At 38.7% G+C, this 14,694-nt stretch overlaps 1 protein-coding gene across 10 annotated transcripts in view; it reads right to left on the bottom strand.

Moving 5' to 3' along the window:
* Window positions 1–1,108: 1,108 nt before the first annotated feature.
* NAV2 (neuron navigator 2) overlaps window positions 1,109–14,694 on the bottom strand; it is a 385,416-nt gene continuing 371,830 nt past the window's right edge. For all 10 annotated transcript variants that reach the window (XM_088057228.1, XM_088057233.1, XM_088057230.1 and 7 more), the window contains 9 exons: window positions 14,065–14,160; window positions 13,752–13,920; window positions 11,750–11,985; window positions 10,440–10,594; window positions 9,898–9,969; window positions 9,229–9,425; window positions 8,922–9,040; window positions 5,109–5,312; window positions 1,109–4,779 (listed from right to left, as the gene is read on the bottom strand). In XM_088057228.1, coding sequence (XP_087913354.1) covers window positions 4,654–4,779; window positions 5,109–5,312; window positions 8,922–9,040; window positions 9,229–9,425; window positions 9,898–9,969; window positions 10,440–10,594; window positions 11,750–11,985; window positions 13,752–13,920; window positions 14,065–14,160 — 1,374 coding nt within the window. In that variant the 3' untranslated portion in view covers window positions 1,109–4,653. The remainder of the gene's footprint in view (window positions 4,780–5,108; window positions 5,313–8,921; window positions 9,041–9,228; window positions 9,426–9,897; window positions 9,970–10,439; window positions 10,595–11,749; window positions 11,986–13,751; window positions 13,921–14,064; window positions 14,161–14,694) is intronic.

Below are 14,694 nucleotides of genomic sequence, written 5' to 3'. Positions count from 1 at the left end.
TTTATAAAATTACTCCAGAGAATTTCACTTTTCCATTGCAGAAAGCAAGCCAGCACTGATCCTATGGCACTGAGAAATGATGACATGGATCCAGGAAAGACATAAAATGAAATAGGATGTTGGAAACAGAAAAGTAGGAAAATAAAGGTTAAAGAAAAGATGAGGTAAAGGGAAAAAAAGATAAGTGTATAAGACAGTGCGTATAGAACAGAGAAAAGAATAATGTGGGAAAGGGGCAGGGCAGCCAAAAAGGGAAAGGACAGGAAGAATTCCTGAAAGATAATAAGCATTTTGGCAGTCCAGTATGGATTCAAAAGTTGTCCAAGATCATGGCTGAAGTATTTTCCAGGACCAAGTCTAGGACATGCAATTCTGTGAATCTAAGGCAGTTTACAGAACACGGAAAAATGTGCTTGAGCATGTCCAAAGCAATTCTGCCTCTGGAAAACTGCTGTGGAGGACAGACAATGCCTACGTTAAAGATCAGCTCTGAGCTACCGTTTACACTGCTGTGCCATTAGGAGTATTTTTGGATTGAACAAACTTGAGTGCAGACCATCAGTCTTCAACAGAACTTCTCTATTATTTTTTAAGTTTTCTACACATGAATCTATCCTACCAACTTTAATCACTCAAATAGGTGATAAGTGGACAAGGAACTGTCTAAACAGGAGTAAGTCTCCAGAAGAAAACCCAAAACAAACCCTTAAGATTTTAAGTGCAGAGGTGTTTACATTTATCCTTTCCGAATAGAGAACTTCTACTATTTTTTTTTTAGTCAGAGTATTTATTTGCCATGAAGTATAATAGATTCCTACATGTTTTTACTGACTGGGTATTTACTACTGTATAACCATTATGTGTCTATCAAATGGGTGAAGAGGAAATTGGCATACTGTCCGGAATGTGAAGGCTGTCCAGAGGGGTGGAAGGTGCCCCTGGAAACATCCTAGACCAGACTGGATGGAAAGGTGAGGCCTGTTGGCACCTCCCCACAAGTACTTACAAAAAGCCAACAAAACCAAAGGAGTGAACCCCACAATCTTCAAATGAAAAATTATAAAATGGTGATTAGAAAGGGACAAAAAGTTCTGGGAAGCCACAAATCTGAATAAATAAGCATCAATTTTATTGAATCATGAATAATTTAAGACTGGTACAATCATAAGCTTTATTCTCCATGACACAGGGTGGGGAAGGGGTAGAAATGGTGAGAGTGAGAAAGGAAAGGCATGATCTCAGACCATTCACAAATTCCAATCCTAAATGAGAACTGAAAATTAAATAGGGAGAGGAGCAAATGGAAAACATCATAAATGTACACAAAATACTCAATTCCTAGTTTTCTCTTTAAAAATGGCTAGAAAAAATTCATCAAAATGCAGCACTTTTAATCAAATATTTACATTTCTATGTTACAATGAAAAAATGTACATCTTATAGAACATATTTCATAAACTGTTCCACTGGAAACAACTAGATCAAAACAGCAACCTTCCATTTAATATCAACAAAGATTTTTTTGCTTTGTTTTTGTATATTATTCTTTTCTTGAAAGAAAATTGCCACATTTAGACAAGATTTCAAACACATAATATTGAAGTTAAGCATCAACAATGAAATATCAAGTTTGTTTCTTTCAAAACATACAAAAAGGCTAACCAACCCCCTCTCTCCCCTTACCCAAATAAACCATATTTCATTTATGGCCTGTATCATTCTTGGCAGATCTGAAGGAAAGAAAATGGTTTATTCTCCCAATTTATAACTCAACATGAATGTTGCATAGAATCTTGCATTTCTTGTTGATATTTTTTTAAACAAGCCAACTTTGTAAGGAGGAGAAAAAAGGAAAAAAAAAAAGGAACTGTTTTGAAAAAGCCTTAAATGCGAAGAAAGTCACCTAAGAAAGACTTAATCTATGAAAAATCTTGATAAAAACTAAGACGTGTGCACAACAGGTAACCCTGCTTCCCGAAGTTTCAGAAAAGACACGGAATATTGTGATGCTCAGAATGTCTAGCCTATTCAAAATTGCCTCTCTCACTTTAAGCCAAGCTAGTGTCAATAAAAAAGAACAGAAAATAGAAATTTCTTCCTGAGCTTAAGCACAGGATTAAACATGAGAAAAAAAAAAAAATACCCCGTTCCCTACAAATAAAACACTACTTTAAACAGGTCTTTTAGCACTCAGTTAAAAGTCAACTGAGACATTTTCTAGGATATCAAGTCCATTTAAAGCCCTAGCCCTGCAACTGGGTTTTTTTTACAGGCACATGCTCTGTCTGCATGGATTCAGTTGGGGGATTAGGTACCAAAATTCACATTAGTAGCAGGTAAAGTCAGTGCTGGGGAGCAGAATTGTCAAGACTACTGGAAAAATTAACTCCTCTCAAACTCATCATCAGCATGCTATGGATTTGATTCTGTACAGATCAAACCCATTTTTTTTAGTAGTACCAAGAACTGGATTAGGAAAATTGGCTGAGTAACCCTTCTTATTCCATTCAGTGAAATAATGAAATCAGAGTTCATAAGGTTAAAACAGTAACAACACCAAGCTCTTCCCCCCCCACCATTAAAATATTTAAATTTTTCCTTTTACAATATTTTTCTTTTAAAAAAAAAGTAATCAGCACTTAGAAGTTGTAACAGAAGCAGATTCAAGACCAGCTTAGAAAGACAAAGTACAGTTATATTACAGAAAGTCATGAGGTATAATAAAACCATCCTCTCAAGCTGAGTCACAGAAGCACGAACTTGTCTCTTATGTTGCTTTAAACCCACAAGCTCTTGAAAACATGTTTGTAGTAAAATTTCTTCCTTTACATTGAAAAACAAGCATATTCCTGTAATTTATTAGAGTTGAAAAGCTTCTTTTGTCCCTCCTGCATGGATAAACAGCTCTTCAGTGATTTATTAGCTGCAGATTGACATGAACCCAAAACATTATCTCATTTTCCTCCGTTTTTGTCACATTTAAACAAATTCTAGTATCTCATACAAACAATATTCACAGCAACTTATATTTCAAGAGATGACTTTAGCCCTATTTCTTTAAATAAAATCCCATAATATACAGCACTAATTTAATCAAACACAATTAGTACAAAATAAGGCATCACTTTAAAAAGTCAGCACCAAAGGAGAGCTGGAAAGGCTCATATGAATCCCTCCTGAAGAATGAGGTGTTGGCTGAGGTACAGTTGACATGCTGGGGATGGTGGTGTCACCAGGAAAGTGCAACTCTTTGGGAGGTGTTCTTGTTCCCCAACACAAGTACAAGCCTTAACACTGATAGTGTAGGTGTGTGCGTTCACAGAGGAGGAGAAACCAAACCAGGTTCACAGCTCTGCCACAACTCAAAAGCATGGCACAGTTAAACTCAAAAGACACAGTACTCAGTACCTTATTTTTTTTTTCCAGACCCGAATACTGCTAAAATACAATTTTTTTTTTTTACTTTGCAATTAAAAAGAAAAGTCATGGAAGTAAATATTGTCACCAGAGTAGCACTGGAACTGTCAAAGAGCTGAATTTTAATTAACCCGCTTATGGTTGTGCTGATTGGAATGAAACCTCTGAACAAAACCCAAAGTTTTTAGAAAACAGCTGTAACATTTCATGGCAAGAATTAAAAACGGGAAGTCTGACTCATCACTTTGCAGGGGTGTAGCTCGCCTCTGTGTACAGAGCTCACTATACCTGTGCACTAAATACCAAGGGTCCTTTGGAGCTGTAGGACACCATGGAGCACAGCCCTGCCACTGACTTCTGTGAAGGAGGGAAGCCCCCTCTTCTCAGGGTGGATTAGTGGGGTGTAAACGCCACAGAAGTCAGCCCAGCTGGTGGTGTGGATGTATGTAGGAAGAGAATTGGGCCCTGACTAGCAAAGGGCTACCTGATCTTTCACTTGTAGCAGGATTGATTGTTACACAGTGTTTGAAAAAAACCTGATTTGTTCAGACTGTATATATATATATTTATATATTCCTATTTATATATATAATCTTTATAAACACACAATGAAAGAAAGCCAAGGTCTCAGACTGGCAAGGAGAGCAGCGCTTTTTGTTTTAGTTTATTTTTTTCCTTTTCTATTTTTTTAATATTTATTCAAACTTCCCTGTTTTGCAGCTTTGCCTTCACTGAGTATTATTACTGAGAGAAGCGATATTGTTATAGCACCAGAACTACATGAAGCTGAGTTTAATCCATGAAGCTGATTGGTAAAAGTCCAGCCCTCACATAAATGTGTTTGATCAGAAGCAGCATAGGCAAATATTCCCTTTCCCCTCTCTTTCCAGAAAGTACATGGCACAAAGCTGTTTGCTTCACAGCTGTGAAGTTGCCCCCCACCCCAGTCCCTTTGACTTAGTAATGATGATTATTTTTAACATCTTCAGGATCTTAAGCATGAGAGCTTACAGCAACTAAAAAGAAGGAAACAAAGGAGTAGTGCAGTTCTCATCATCGTCAAAAGAAAAAACCATACAAAGGTCACTTGGGTTGCCTGCACCCAGGTTCAAGATTGCTCCAAATGTCTTGTTCTTGCAGCTCTAATACTGAGATCCTTAGCCCAGGAACATGTTCTTTTCATGAGTCTGTGATCAGGGCTCCTGCCAAGTGGAAATGACCTCTGTCTGAGGGAGATCACAACGTTGACTCCAGAGAGGAATCCAGGATGTCATCATGATGGCTGTTGCTGTTGGAGTCACTGTCGTAACTCTGGGGACTGGAGTAGTTGGCTGCCTCCTGCAGTCTCATTAGCATGTTCATCTGCAAAGGCAAGGAAGTTCATGATTACTTGTATTCTGAGGTAGGAACAACATTAACTCCACACAACTGCTTACAGCGTCATTCTCTTGGCCAGTGAGCAAGGAAAAAAAGGGAGAAACAAGTGGGGTCAATAATGATGAGACTTAGAAAAGAGGTATTGACTGGAATCATAGCAGCATTCAAGTTACTGATAAAACACAGGTTTTCCAGTAAAGGAGAAAATGAGATGATTGAAGGGACTAGTCTACAGCCATAGACCAGTTCCCATTTCTAATCCCTAGAAACAAGGCAAATGAAATAGTTCTGCTGTTCCAGAAATGAGAGCTTACCAGAGGATCTCCTTCAGCATCACTGACTGGAACTTGTTTGCTGGTGGAGCCTTCCCGGGACACAGAGTAGCCATCAAAGCCCACATCCTCAGGCCGCAGCTGGAGCAGAGGAGGCCACTCGTGGTGCTGAGGGGTGGCTGCCCAGGGGTAGGTGTCCATTACCCACTTGGCAGGATCCTCCCAGGGCGCTCTCCTCCCATACAACTGAAAGAGCACAAAACCATGTCAAACATTCCAACCATCTTATCCAGTGCCTACCTAACCAAAATGAATGTGCCATGAGTCTTATACTTTGGAAGCAGAGCTGAACATGAAACTTTCCTTACTCTAAGGACACACAAAGCTCTCTGTCATGGCACTGATTTGGAAGGAGCTGGCCACCTTCTTTGAGACTGCAGTGCCTTTCTCTTGGCACCAGCTGAAGGAAGAAATGGCTGAAAATAACATCACCTAATTAAGTCAACTTAAACAATGTCAGCACACAAAAGAAGCCATCAGTGCTGACATGTGGTTTGCACTGGCAGCTACCTTACAAACTGCCATCCATGGAACGTGAAGGAGGAAACATGAGATCTGACATGAGGCAAATAATGATGGATGTCAAGGCATAGTTTTCAAGTCAGATTTTTTTCTTATTCAACTAAGAAAAAGCACCAGCAGCATTTGTCTATGGTCAGCTTCCTAAGTAGCCAAGCTCTGTTTCAAAAATGTTTTTCTGTATGGAATAGACTGAGCTACTGAATCCCAACTTGTATTCTCCCTGTTAAATTCCATTTGCCTTAGCTAGACAACACATTTTAATGCCTCATGACTTCCAAAAGCATAAATACAACTGAAAGTGGCTTTAAAACGTTTATATCCACTTTATAAATATCACCATCAACATACTCCAGCAACTGGAGTTTATCTCTGACATTTTGTCACTGTCCCCTTCCTTTATGCCCCTGCACAAGGATATAAACAAAAGTCTAGCAAAGAAATTCACCAGTTCTCTGATGGATCTAAGACTATCTCACTTTCCTCAATACTATTTCTCCTTGGTATATTTTTTGTGGGTTTAGATTTTGCATGCACAAAGTATGAAATTGCTCTGAAAACCAACCCGTGGTGCGCTGTGAAGCAAGAGAGAGCAGAGATGCCAGCAGATGGTGCTATGCAATCTGAAACAGCCTCCTCCGCAGCCCAAACCCTTCATTCTTCAGGCCTGCTATGTTATCTTCCCAGCATAATGGCTTCAAGATGTGGCAAACTAGATTTCATATTTTAATCTCGTTCTCAAATTTACAATGATACATGTCATTTGTTAAGTGGTGAGAATTTTGTATTTTTCACATCTTTTATCCTGCAAAAGTCTGAGTGGATCTGAGCTCAGGAGAGACTAAATGACTCACAATCCTTTTCCACGGCAACCAGGTCTATTCACCCCTCCCACTGTCACTTTTTCCAGGGAGTAAGTCATAAGACAAGGATGGAACATGTTGCTCCACAAAACATGAAAGAAAAATCACTGGAGTATGAGTGACAGTGGCAGGAAGCCACAGGAACTCTGGGGTCTTCTTTTTGCTGATGCTGCATTCTGTACTGATACACCAGTCAGGAAGAACACAGGTTTTATACAACCTTCTAATTTTCACATCCCTGTTTTGAAGAGCAAAACAAGTCAGCTCCCATGGGAGACTTGAGAAGACTGATTTAGAATAGAGGCTAGAGAGAGTTAAGAATAAAGTAGGTATTTATTGAAAGCCCCTAAATACACCTTGGGCAGTACAGGAGCCTGGCCAGAGCTACACCTAAGATGGACCTAAAAATGGTCTCAAAAATAGATGACCAGTCACAAGGTCTCTACATTTTTATAAGTTTTGGTCTATCTGCATATCATATGCAGGGTTAATTGTCTAATCACATTCCATGTGTGAAGTCATGAAGCTCCATACTTCTTGTTTTCCCTCTTCAGTCTACCATTGTTTATGCTTTTGGGCCTGAAACTTGCAACGATTGTCCTTGGTATCAAGCTAGAAATGAAATTGTTTTGCCTACCTACCCTGTGAAGAGAGCTCACTAACACTTACTATGAAGTTCAAAACTACACACCTAGGAATATGAAAAACATGTAAACTAAAACAGGAGCAATTATTGTAAGGATCCATTTGGCTTGTTTGCATTTGACCCAAAATAATTCTCTAAATGAGAAACAGAAATATAAAAATAGCTGGGAGCAGATCCACAGAGATCAGAGAGAAATTATGAGTCCACCTTTCCTTTCTGGCAGGCAGTTTCAGGAAAGATGTGCTCTCAGGAGTCTTTGTGGGTGTGAGGAACAAAAAAACCAGCCCCAGATGAAACACACATTTCTAACATTAGCTTGTTCATTAGCACCACTCTGGCTACTCTTTAAGTATTAAAGTGCATCTTCTTATCCATCAACCAAACAAAAGAAAAATTACTTAAATAGGGATGAATTAGTGCAATTTGGGGAAATGGGACAGAAGGGGATAAAGAACCTAAAGCACAAAATGAGAAACTGAAGTCCTTACATGTGGAACACAAGCCACTCAAATACCCTAAGATATGGGATGGAGGATGGAGATACTGGACAGCACAAGGAAGGTAAAGGATGGTTTTATCAATTGCTCTCTCTCTTTCCCCACTTCCATTACTAATTTTTCAATGCTTTCCACACATACTGATCAGTGATATGAGAGCTCCAAAACCCAGTACAAGGAGCCTGTGCATTAATGAGAGTATCAGTTTTCTCCATTTCAAGAGCAAACGAAGTCACCTGCTCTCCTTTATCTTGTTTTAGGTTGGAAAGATTCCTGGCTCCCATTACCTTCCTTTATAACAAGTTTTATGTTAAATGGTTCTCCTGTCCTATTTCTAGCAAAGTTCCTGAGTGTGTTTTGTACTCCAGGACCTATTGTTTTCCTCATGTCTAAGTGTCTACCACAATTGTCCCAAAGAAAATGAGGTCTCCAAGTACTAACAAATTTCAAATGGCAGCTGTTGTTTGCCCAAGTTTTACCCACAACTTGGATAATTCATGTATTTCACAAATTTGTAAGAAGCCATTAGTAAAATATGGTTCTAAACCATATTTTAAATAAGATGCTGCTGGGCTTATTTTGTAAACAAAGAGAAGGTTATTAAAAAACCTACTTTTTTCCCCAACCTAAATGGCAAGTCCATAGCAATTCTCTGCTGAACCCTCCTCCCGATTTCAACAAACTGCATAGTCATACAGACACCAACAACTATTCCAAATTGCCAGATTATGAATCAATTACTAAGCACAGACAATCAATGATGATTTCATTTCATCCTCTGAAAGAATTATGAAGGAATCTACTAAAAAAGTCATCTTATGTTCTGAGAAGTAATCAAAATGTCACTGATACTCCTCCTGTCACTCATAAATACATTCTCTCCATACACAGCCTTCTTCCTATGCTGAAAGATTTGATGTCCAGAGGAAAATCCTGTATAACAAAGCTAATGACCACAAGCATATTTTTCTGATGCACAGGATAATTTTAAGGCGTGCTTCTGGAACAAAGTAATAAAAGGTATTTGTATGTCTAATTCCCTGCACTGAAAACATCAGCAGTTTGGCATCTAATCACTTCTTCCACTTTCTGTTTCAAAAATGCTTGAGGAGACTGGTTCTGCCTGAAATTACTGACAATTCTGGTTACATTTTTATAGACATGCAGATATTCAATGTGCAAAGTTACAAAAATGTTGCCACTACTGAGTTTTGTTGCCTTTTGAACAGATCCCATTCTAGACCCATGATTTTTCCCTTTGCCTGCTCACCTGTAGCCCTTCTCTTACTGCCTCCAGAAGATATGGAATGATGGAGTAATTCCACAAGTCAGTAAACCAAACTCTAGAACCATCTACATCTATTGGACAGGAGAGGAAGAGCCGTGGACCTGGAGATGGAAATTCAGGTATTACACTCCAATCACAATAAGCATCAAAAATATTGATATTATCTAAAAGTAACATTTTAAAAAAAGTCTTTTTTACATGATATAGCACAAGGAAGTGTACAAAGATACACTTGATATATAAGGAAATAAAATACATATATTTACATATGCCTGGGCAGAGTACTTACCAATAGTAACATCAGAGGAGCTGTGAGCCTCCAAGAATTTGTTCAAATGTTGCCAGACCTTGGGAATCCAATCAATAATCTTAACCAGCTCTGCATTCCTCATCCTGCCACTGATCTCTGTTTCAATCAGTTTTCTTCTCAGGAAACGGCCAAGAAAGCCTTTGACTGGCTCAGTGTGGTTTGCACACAGCACCCATCTATGGCAGAACAGCAGAAATAGCCATTGTTTCTCTGCCATGCTACTGAGTGTAACTGTTCCTGACTACATTTCTTATTTCCAGATTATCAGCATCAAAATGGGCTTCTCCAGTCATACATGTTTTTCAGCAAAAGTTACTCTGGAATATTTCACTAGATGAATCAATTTTTATTGTGCACTGTTTCAGCTCACTTATCATTAATCTGCTTTGTCTAAATATTGTCTTACTGAAAATCTGGTAGGAGATCAAATATCTTAACAATCCTCTGTAAAACAAAAGCTTTATGAACCCATCTCCTTTAATGACAGCACCATAACCAAGCTGCACATGTCAGGGCAGCAGGCAGTAGCAAATGGCATTTCTGTCTCACTTTGGTATTTCAGCTGATAAGAGCAATTTCAGATGACTCAGTAGCCATTACTTCTTTGCCAGCCCACAAACATGAGTGAGAAACATGAATAAACAGTACCTGAAATTATGGTGAAGTTGAAGATTAGGTGTGGAGGAGGTGGCTTGGTTCATTGTGCCAATAATATATGGGCTATTGGGAGAAAAAAAATCAAGCAAATCAAACTTGTGAAGAAGTTTTAAGTAACAACTGAACGTTAAAAAACATTATTCAAAACTCTTTTGCCAAGGAAGGTTTTGTAGTTATTTATGACCAAATTCTCTACTGAGATGCTGAGAACATCAAATTCTGAAAACAAACCAGAAGTCACAAAACAGGACCTTTCACTACAAATGGGGTTTTACTACTAATGATCTATGTCATGAAGCAAATACAACTAGTTTTTTAAAAAATAAGTTTTTAATTACTTATTTCAGAAAAAATTATAATTTTATGGAGGAAAAAGATCCCTCTGAAGCACTATCCACAATATGGACAACCTGATCATCTTCCTCCACATTACTAAATTAACGTGCACTTTGGTATTTTGATTGGATTTTGCAGAAGCAGTGCTCTGAGTACAGGATTTACATCTGCAATGTGTTCTGATACTATTTCTTTACCATTTGTGGTACTTGCAGTTTAGGAGTCCATTAAAAATTTCTCCTAGGGAGCTAACATGGTGCAAATTATCCAAAATGATGACAAGAGGCATATCCACAGCATTATTTTCACTGTTGCACTGATCTGCCAGGTTGGACAGGTACTGGCGGAGTTCCTGCAAAGCAGATATAAAGAAAAGAAGAAAAAAAAAATTCTTCACATTTCTTAAAATAATCAATTAAGATAGATAAGCTTGGTAACAAAATCTAAAGCAAAAGAGTCTGACATCTAACAAATCACATATTTTCTATCAGAAAATAGAAGACACAGTTTTCTTCCTCTTTTGTAGGTTATGCTGAAGACCCAGAGACTGTACCAGAAATCCTGTGTGAGACAAGGGCTTTAGGAGGGGTAATATTTTATAATTTAGTTTGTGTTTTTTATTCATCAATGTCAGACCTAAGAGGTCTGAAATACATTTTTGTTTCTTTTCACAAACTTGATCAACTTTCCCCACACCAAACTGAACTCTGCATTCCACCTAGATTTGTTATATAATCTTGCAACTGTGTTTCCATCAAAATACAGCTGACAAAACTAATCTGGAACAAACCATCCCTCATCAGAGGCAAAATTTGGATGCTTTCAGTAATGCTGGAAAGAAGGACAAGCTTTTGGTGCTGCTGATGAGTGGTTGAAATGCTCTCAGCAGCTTCAAAACATGTCTGAAATCATATCAGTGGTTTAAAACCACAATTTCAATCATCCCATTCCTCCAGAGGAAAATATGCCTAAGGCCATCAAATATACAGCTTTTTTTTTTCTTTTTTATTTTCTTTAATCTAGATGATCACTGGAAGTATATTAGGCAAAACCAGCAGCACATAAAAAAGTGAAGACATGCCTTACCTGCCCAAGAATGTGTCTCTGCAACAGCCCCTCTAAATTCAGCACATGATTACAACTGCTGATACCTGCAGCTGCAGAAGCTCCTGACAGCCTGGAGATGCATTTGAGGGCTTTGGGGAAAGTGCCCGCATGCAATAGGGATTACTTAAGTCTCTGGCAATTTTATGCAGGTGTTTAACTTCCTGGGAAATTCTCAGACTCCTAAACACTTCAAAATTATGACAGCTTTAGGTGTTTAAATACACACCTGGAAGCCTGCTGTTCTAGACTCATAATCAGGTGAATCTGAAAACCTTTAAATATTGTTTCTTTTAGGAGGAACATAATGCTTTGAAAATAAAGGGAAGTTCAGAATGAGAGATTAAGAAAGCTCTCTCATTTTGGACACGTGATTGTGCGAGGATGGTTTGTGCATGCTCACCTTGCTGGATTTGTGGTCGACGTTGAAGGTGGCAATGGTGCCCTCAGCCAGCTCCCTGCCCTCCCTGAGGACCATGTACTCAGACAGGCGGTTGGCCAGGTAGGTTTTGCCTGTGCCACTGGGGCCAGACAGGATGATCCTCCTGTGTTCCATCAGCAGGGACACGTAGCGCTGCAGGATGGGCTTGGGGATCAGCGACTCGAACACCAGCCCATCCAGGCTGTTCTCACAGATACCTGCAGCAGGGAAACAGGCCTCTTTCAGGGGGAATTTCCAATTTTTATCCAAATTGGCCCGATCAAGCTGTTCTTCACTTCAGAGTTAAACCCCTTCCCCACCCTGGTATTCCTTGTGGTTGAGAGAGGCACATACAAAGCTGGAGAACAAGTGCAGGGTGACCTGCACATGGGCTTAGCCTGGATCCTCCTTTAGCCTGTTTAAGTCCTCAGCTGTGTCTCTAAGGCCTTTTGGAAGCTGGCACACCAAAGGATTCCAAGTCACCACTTTTCAAGCGCAAACCATCCATTTTACAACATTTCACCACGCATTCACCCAGAATGTACCTGTTTACTTTTGGATCACTAAACAAAAAAAACCAAAAAACACCAACCCAGCTATCATCAACTCCCCCTACTTTCCCAAATGCTTGTAATTGAATTCCTTCTCTGTATGCTGATAGTTATCTCCCCTAACAGAAAACACCTACTGATAAGCATTTATGCCATGTCAGCAGTCACTTTAGCCAGAACTGGCTCAGGCAAAATACTCAGTGCTTCAATATAAACATCAGGAAGGGAAGCTGGCAGATCACCCAGAGAATGTTTGCATCTCAGTGGTTACTTGAACTATTAAATATTTATATTTATATAAATATTTATATATTTTATACCACAAAGATATATGTAAGTGATTTTCCATAAATTGATTAAATACATTTCTATTTTAATTGAAAACTGTTATCACTTATGAACTTTCAAGGCACAAATCACACCAGTGCACGTTAAATATAAACTCAAATTGCAGCTTTACAGACACAGGTAGACCTTATGCAATATTTCAATTTGAAATTTTGCAGATTTTTCAGATTTTTGACTGGACAGTGCATTTTATGTAAGTAGTAATCCTGGGTTCATGTCAAGCCTCAGTAAATTGATGTATTTCACAGTTTATTTTGTCTTCCTGCCCACTCATTTGCTGTACAAGGCAACTTGGTTTTTCCACCAATATTCAAAAATCTGCTTTCAGTTAAATTTCAAAGTTGATCTGAAGAATGTTTGTCACTGCTTTCAAATACCATCTGTCTGCAGATTTCACTGGTCTAACTTCGAGCAAAGTGATATATGTTCAAAATGCATCAGTTGAGGGTTTTACCCCTGAACTTAGCTTCATAGTATAGTTTTCATAAAAAAGTGCTCCCCTGAGAAACCAAATGAGAAACACAATACTAAATTTTTATCACTATTACGGAATGAAATTGATGGGGATTCTGAAAACCATACATTTTGAAAAATCCAGATTTTAAGGTGTTTCAGAAAATTTGGGCTCCCTCCTTCCTGGTACTTAAGGAGGGACCCTTCAGCAAGACCAATCAAGCAAATGAGTCAAGATTTTTTTTTTTTCCATCCTGCATGAAGGAAATAACAACTATAGCTGTGATAAGGAGCTAATGAATTTTTGAGGCTTGACTCATTTGGGAAGCACTTTGCTGCTCAAACAGCTCCACTGCATCCATGATGGTGTGAGGTCTTCTCCAGGACAACTCAGTATCTGTGGAGTGTGTAATTATTCCTAGAGTTACAGGTTGAAAACTTGCTGAAATTACAGACTTAGCAAGTCCCCAAGTGCTGACTTTATCAAATAAAAATAGAAGGAAGTAAATAAATGGTAGGAACAGGAAAAAGCAGTGCAATAAAAAGTTTCTACTCCTCTGAGTTTCTTGGCACAGAAAGCTCTAATAAAACTCAACAGTGAAAACTCCACCAGTCAGGTCAGGTGAAATTACCTTTGATAGTAACTGAGATGGTGTTGTTTTCTCCAACCAGGTACCCACAGGGCAGCAGCTCTGGGGTCTCTGCACTGTTGGTGCGCCTGATTTCCCCGATGCTGTAGCCCAGAACACTGTCTGAGTTGAGCCCCAGCTGGCTCACAGGATCCACATGGATGATGTACTCCTGGGGTGGAAAAGGGACACAAAAAGGCAGCACTGAGGTTTCTTTTCTGCTGCAACAGTACTTAATGCACAAAGTTAAATACAGCTTGGTACCATCAAAACCCCACTGGAGAACTCGAGCTCACAGCATTTTGTACCCACTGACCTTAAACAGGCGTCTTACAACCCCATCCAGAATATCCCACTTGGTCTTCCCACTGACTCCAATGCAGCCTATGAGGAAGGTGCGAGGCCTGGAATCCTAAATGCACAGGAATAACTCTATCAGACAAGTGTGGTTAATGTAATTAAAATGCTAGCTTCCCTGCCCCCTCCCATTTACTTCTAAATAATGGTGCATCCTTACTACTCTATATGGGGAATTCTGAATGGCATATGGAATCTTCTTCACATGATAAACATTTTCCAGTGTTGGATCACAAATCTAAAGAATACTTAGGTGTCTGTGTTATGTGTATGTTACATTTGCAAGGTTTATACTATTTATTACTAGAAATTCTGCTGTGGGCATAGAAACTTTATATATATAGAAATTACACATGGCTCTATGTAAAAGTAGTAATATAGAAAGAGAGTTTATATATTATATTTGATGTATCACAGCATTTTGAATTTTGTAAGTGATTTTTAAGGCAGATAAAAGAAATCAGAACAAATATAATTTTTCTGTTTCTCTACAGCTGCACTCACTGTGAAACATTAATTGAACAGAAAACTAATTTCTATCATAAGATTTGAAGTGTTACTAAAACTTGCTCTGACTGCAGTCAATTAG

Source organism: Pseudopodoces humilis, chromosome 7, assembly GCF_049639895.1.
Source record: "Pseudopodoces humilis isolate 2021_Gansu_Grassland_sample_001 chromosome 7, ASM4963989v1, whole genome shotgun sequence".
Lineage (NCBI taxonomy): Eukaryota > Metazoa > Chordata > Aves > Passeriformes > Paridae > Pseudopodoces > Pseudopodoces humilis.
This window is presented reverse-complemented; position numbering and strand designations above follow the sequence as displayed.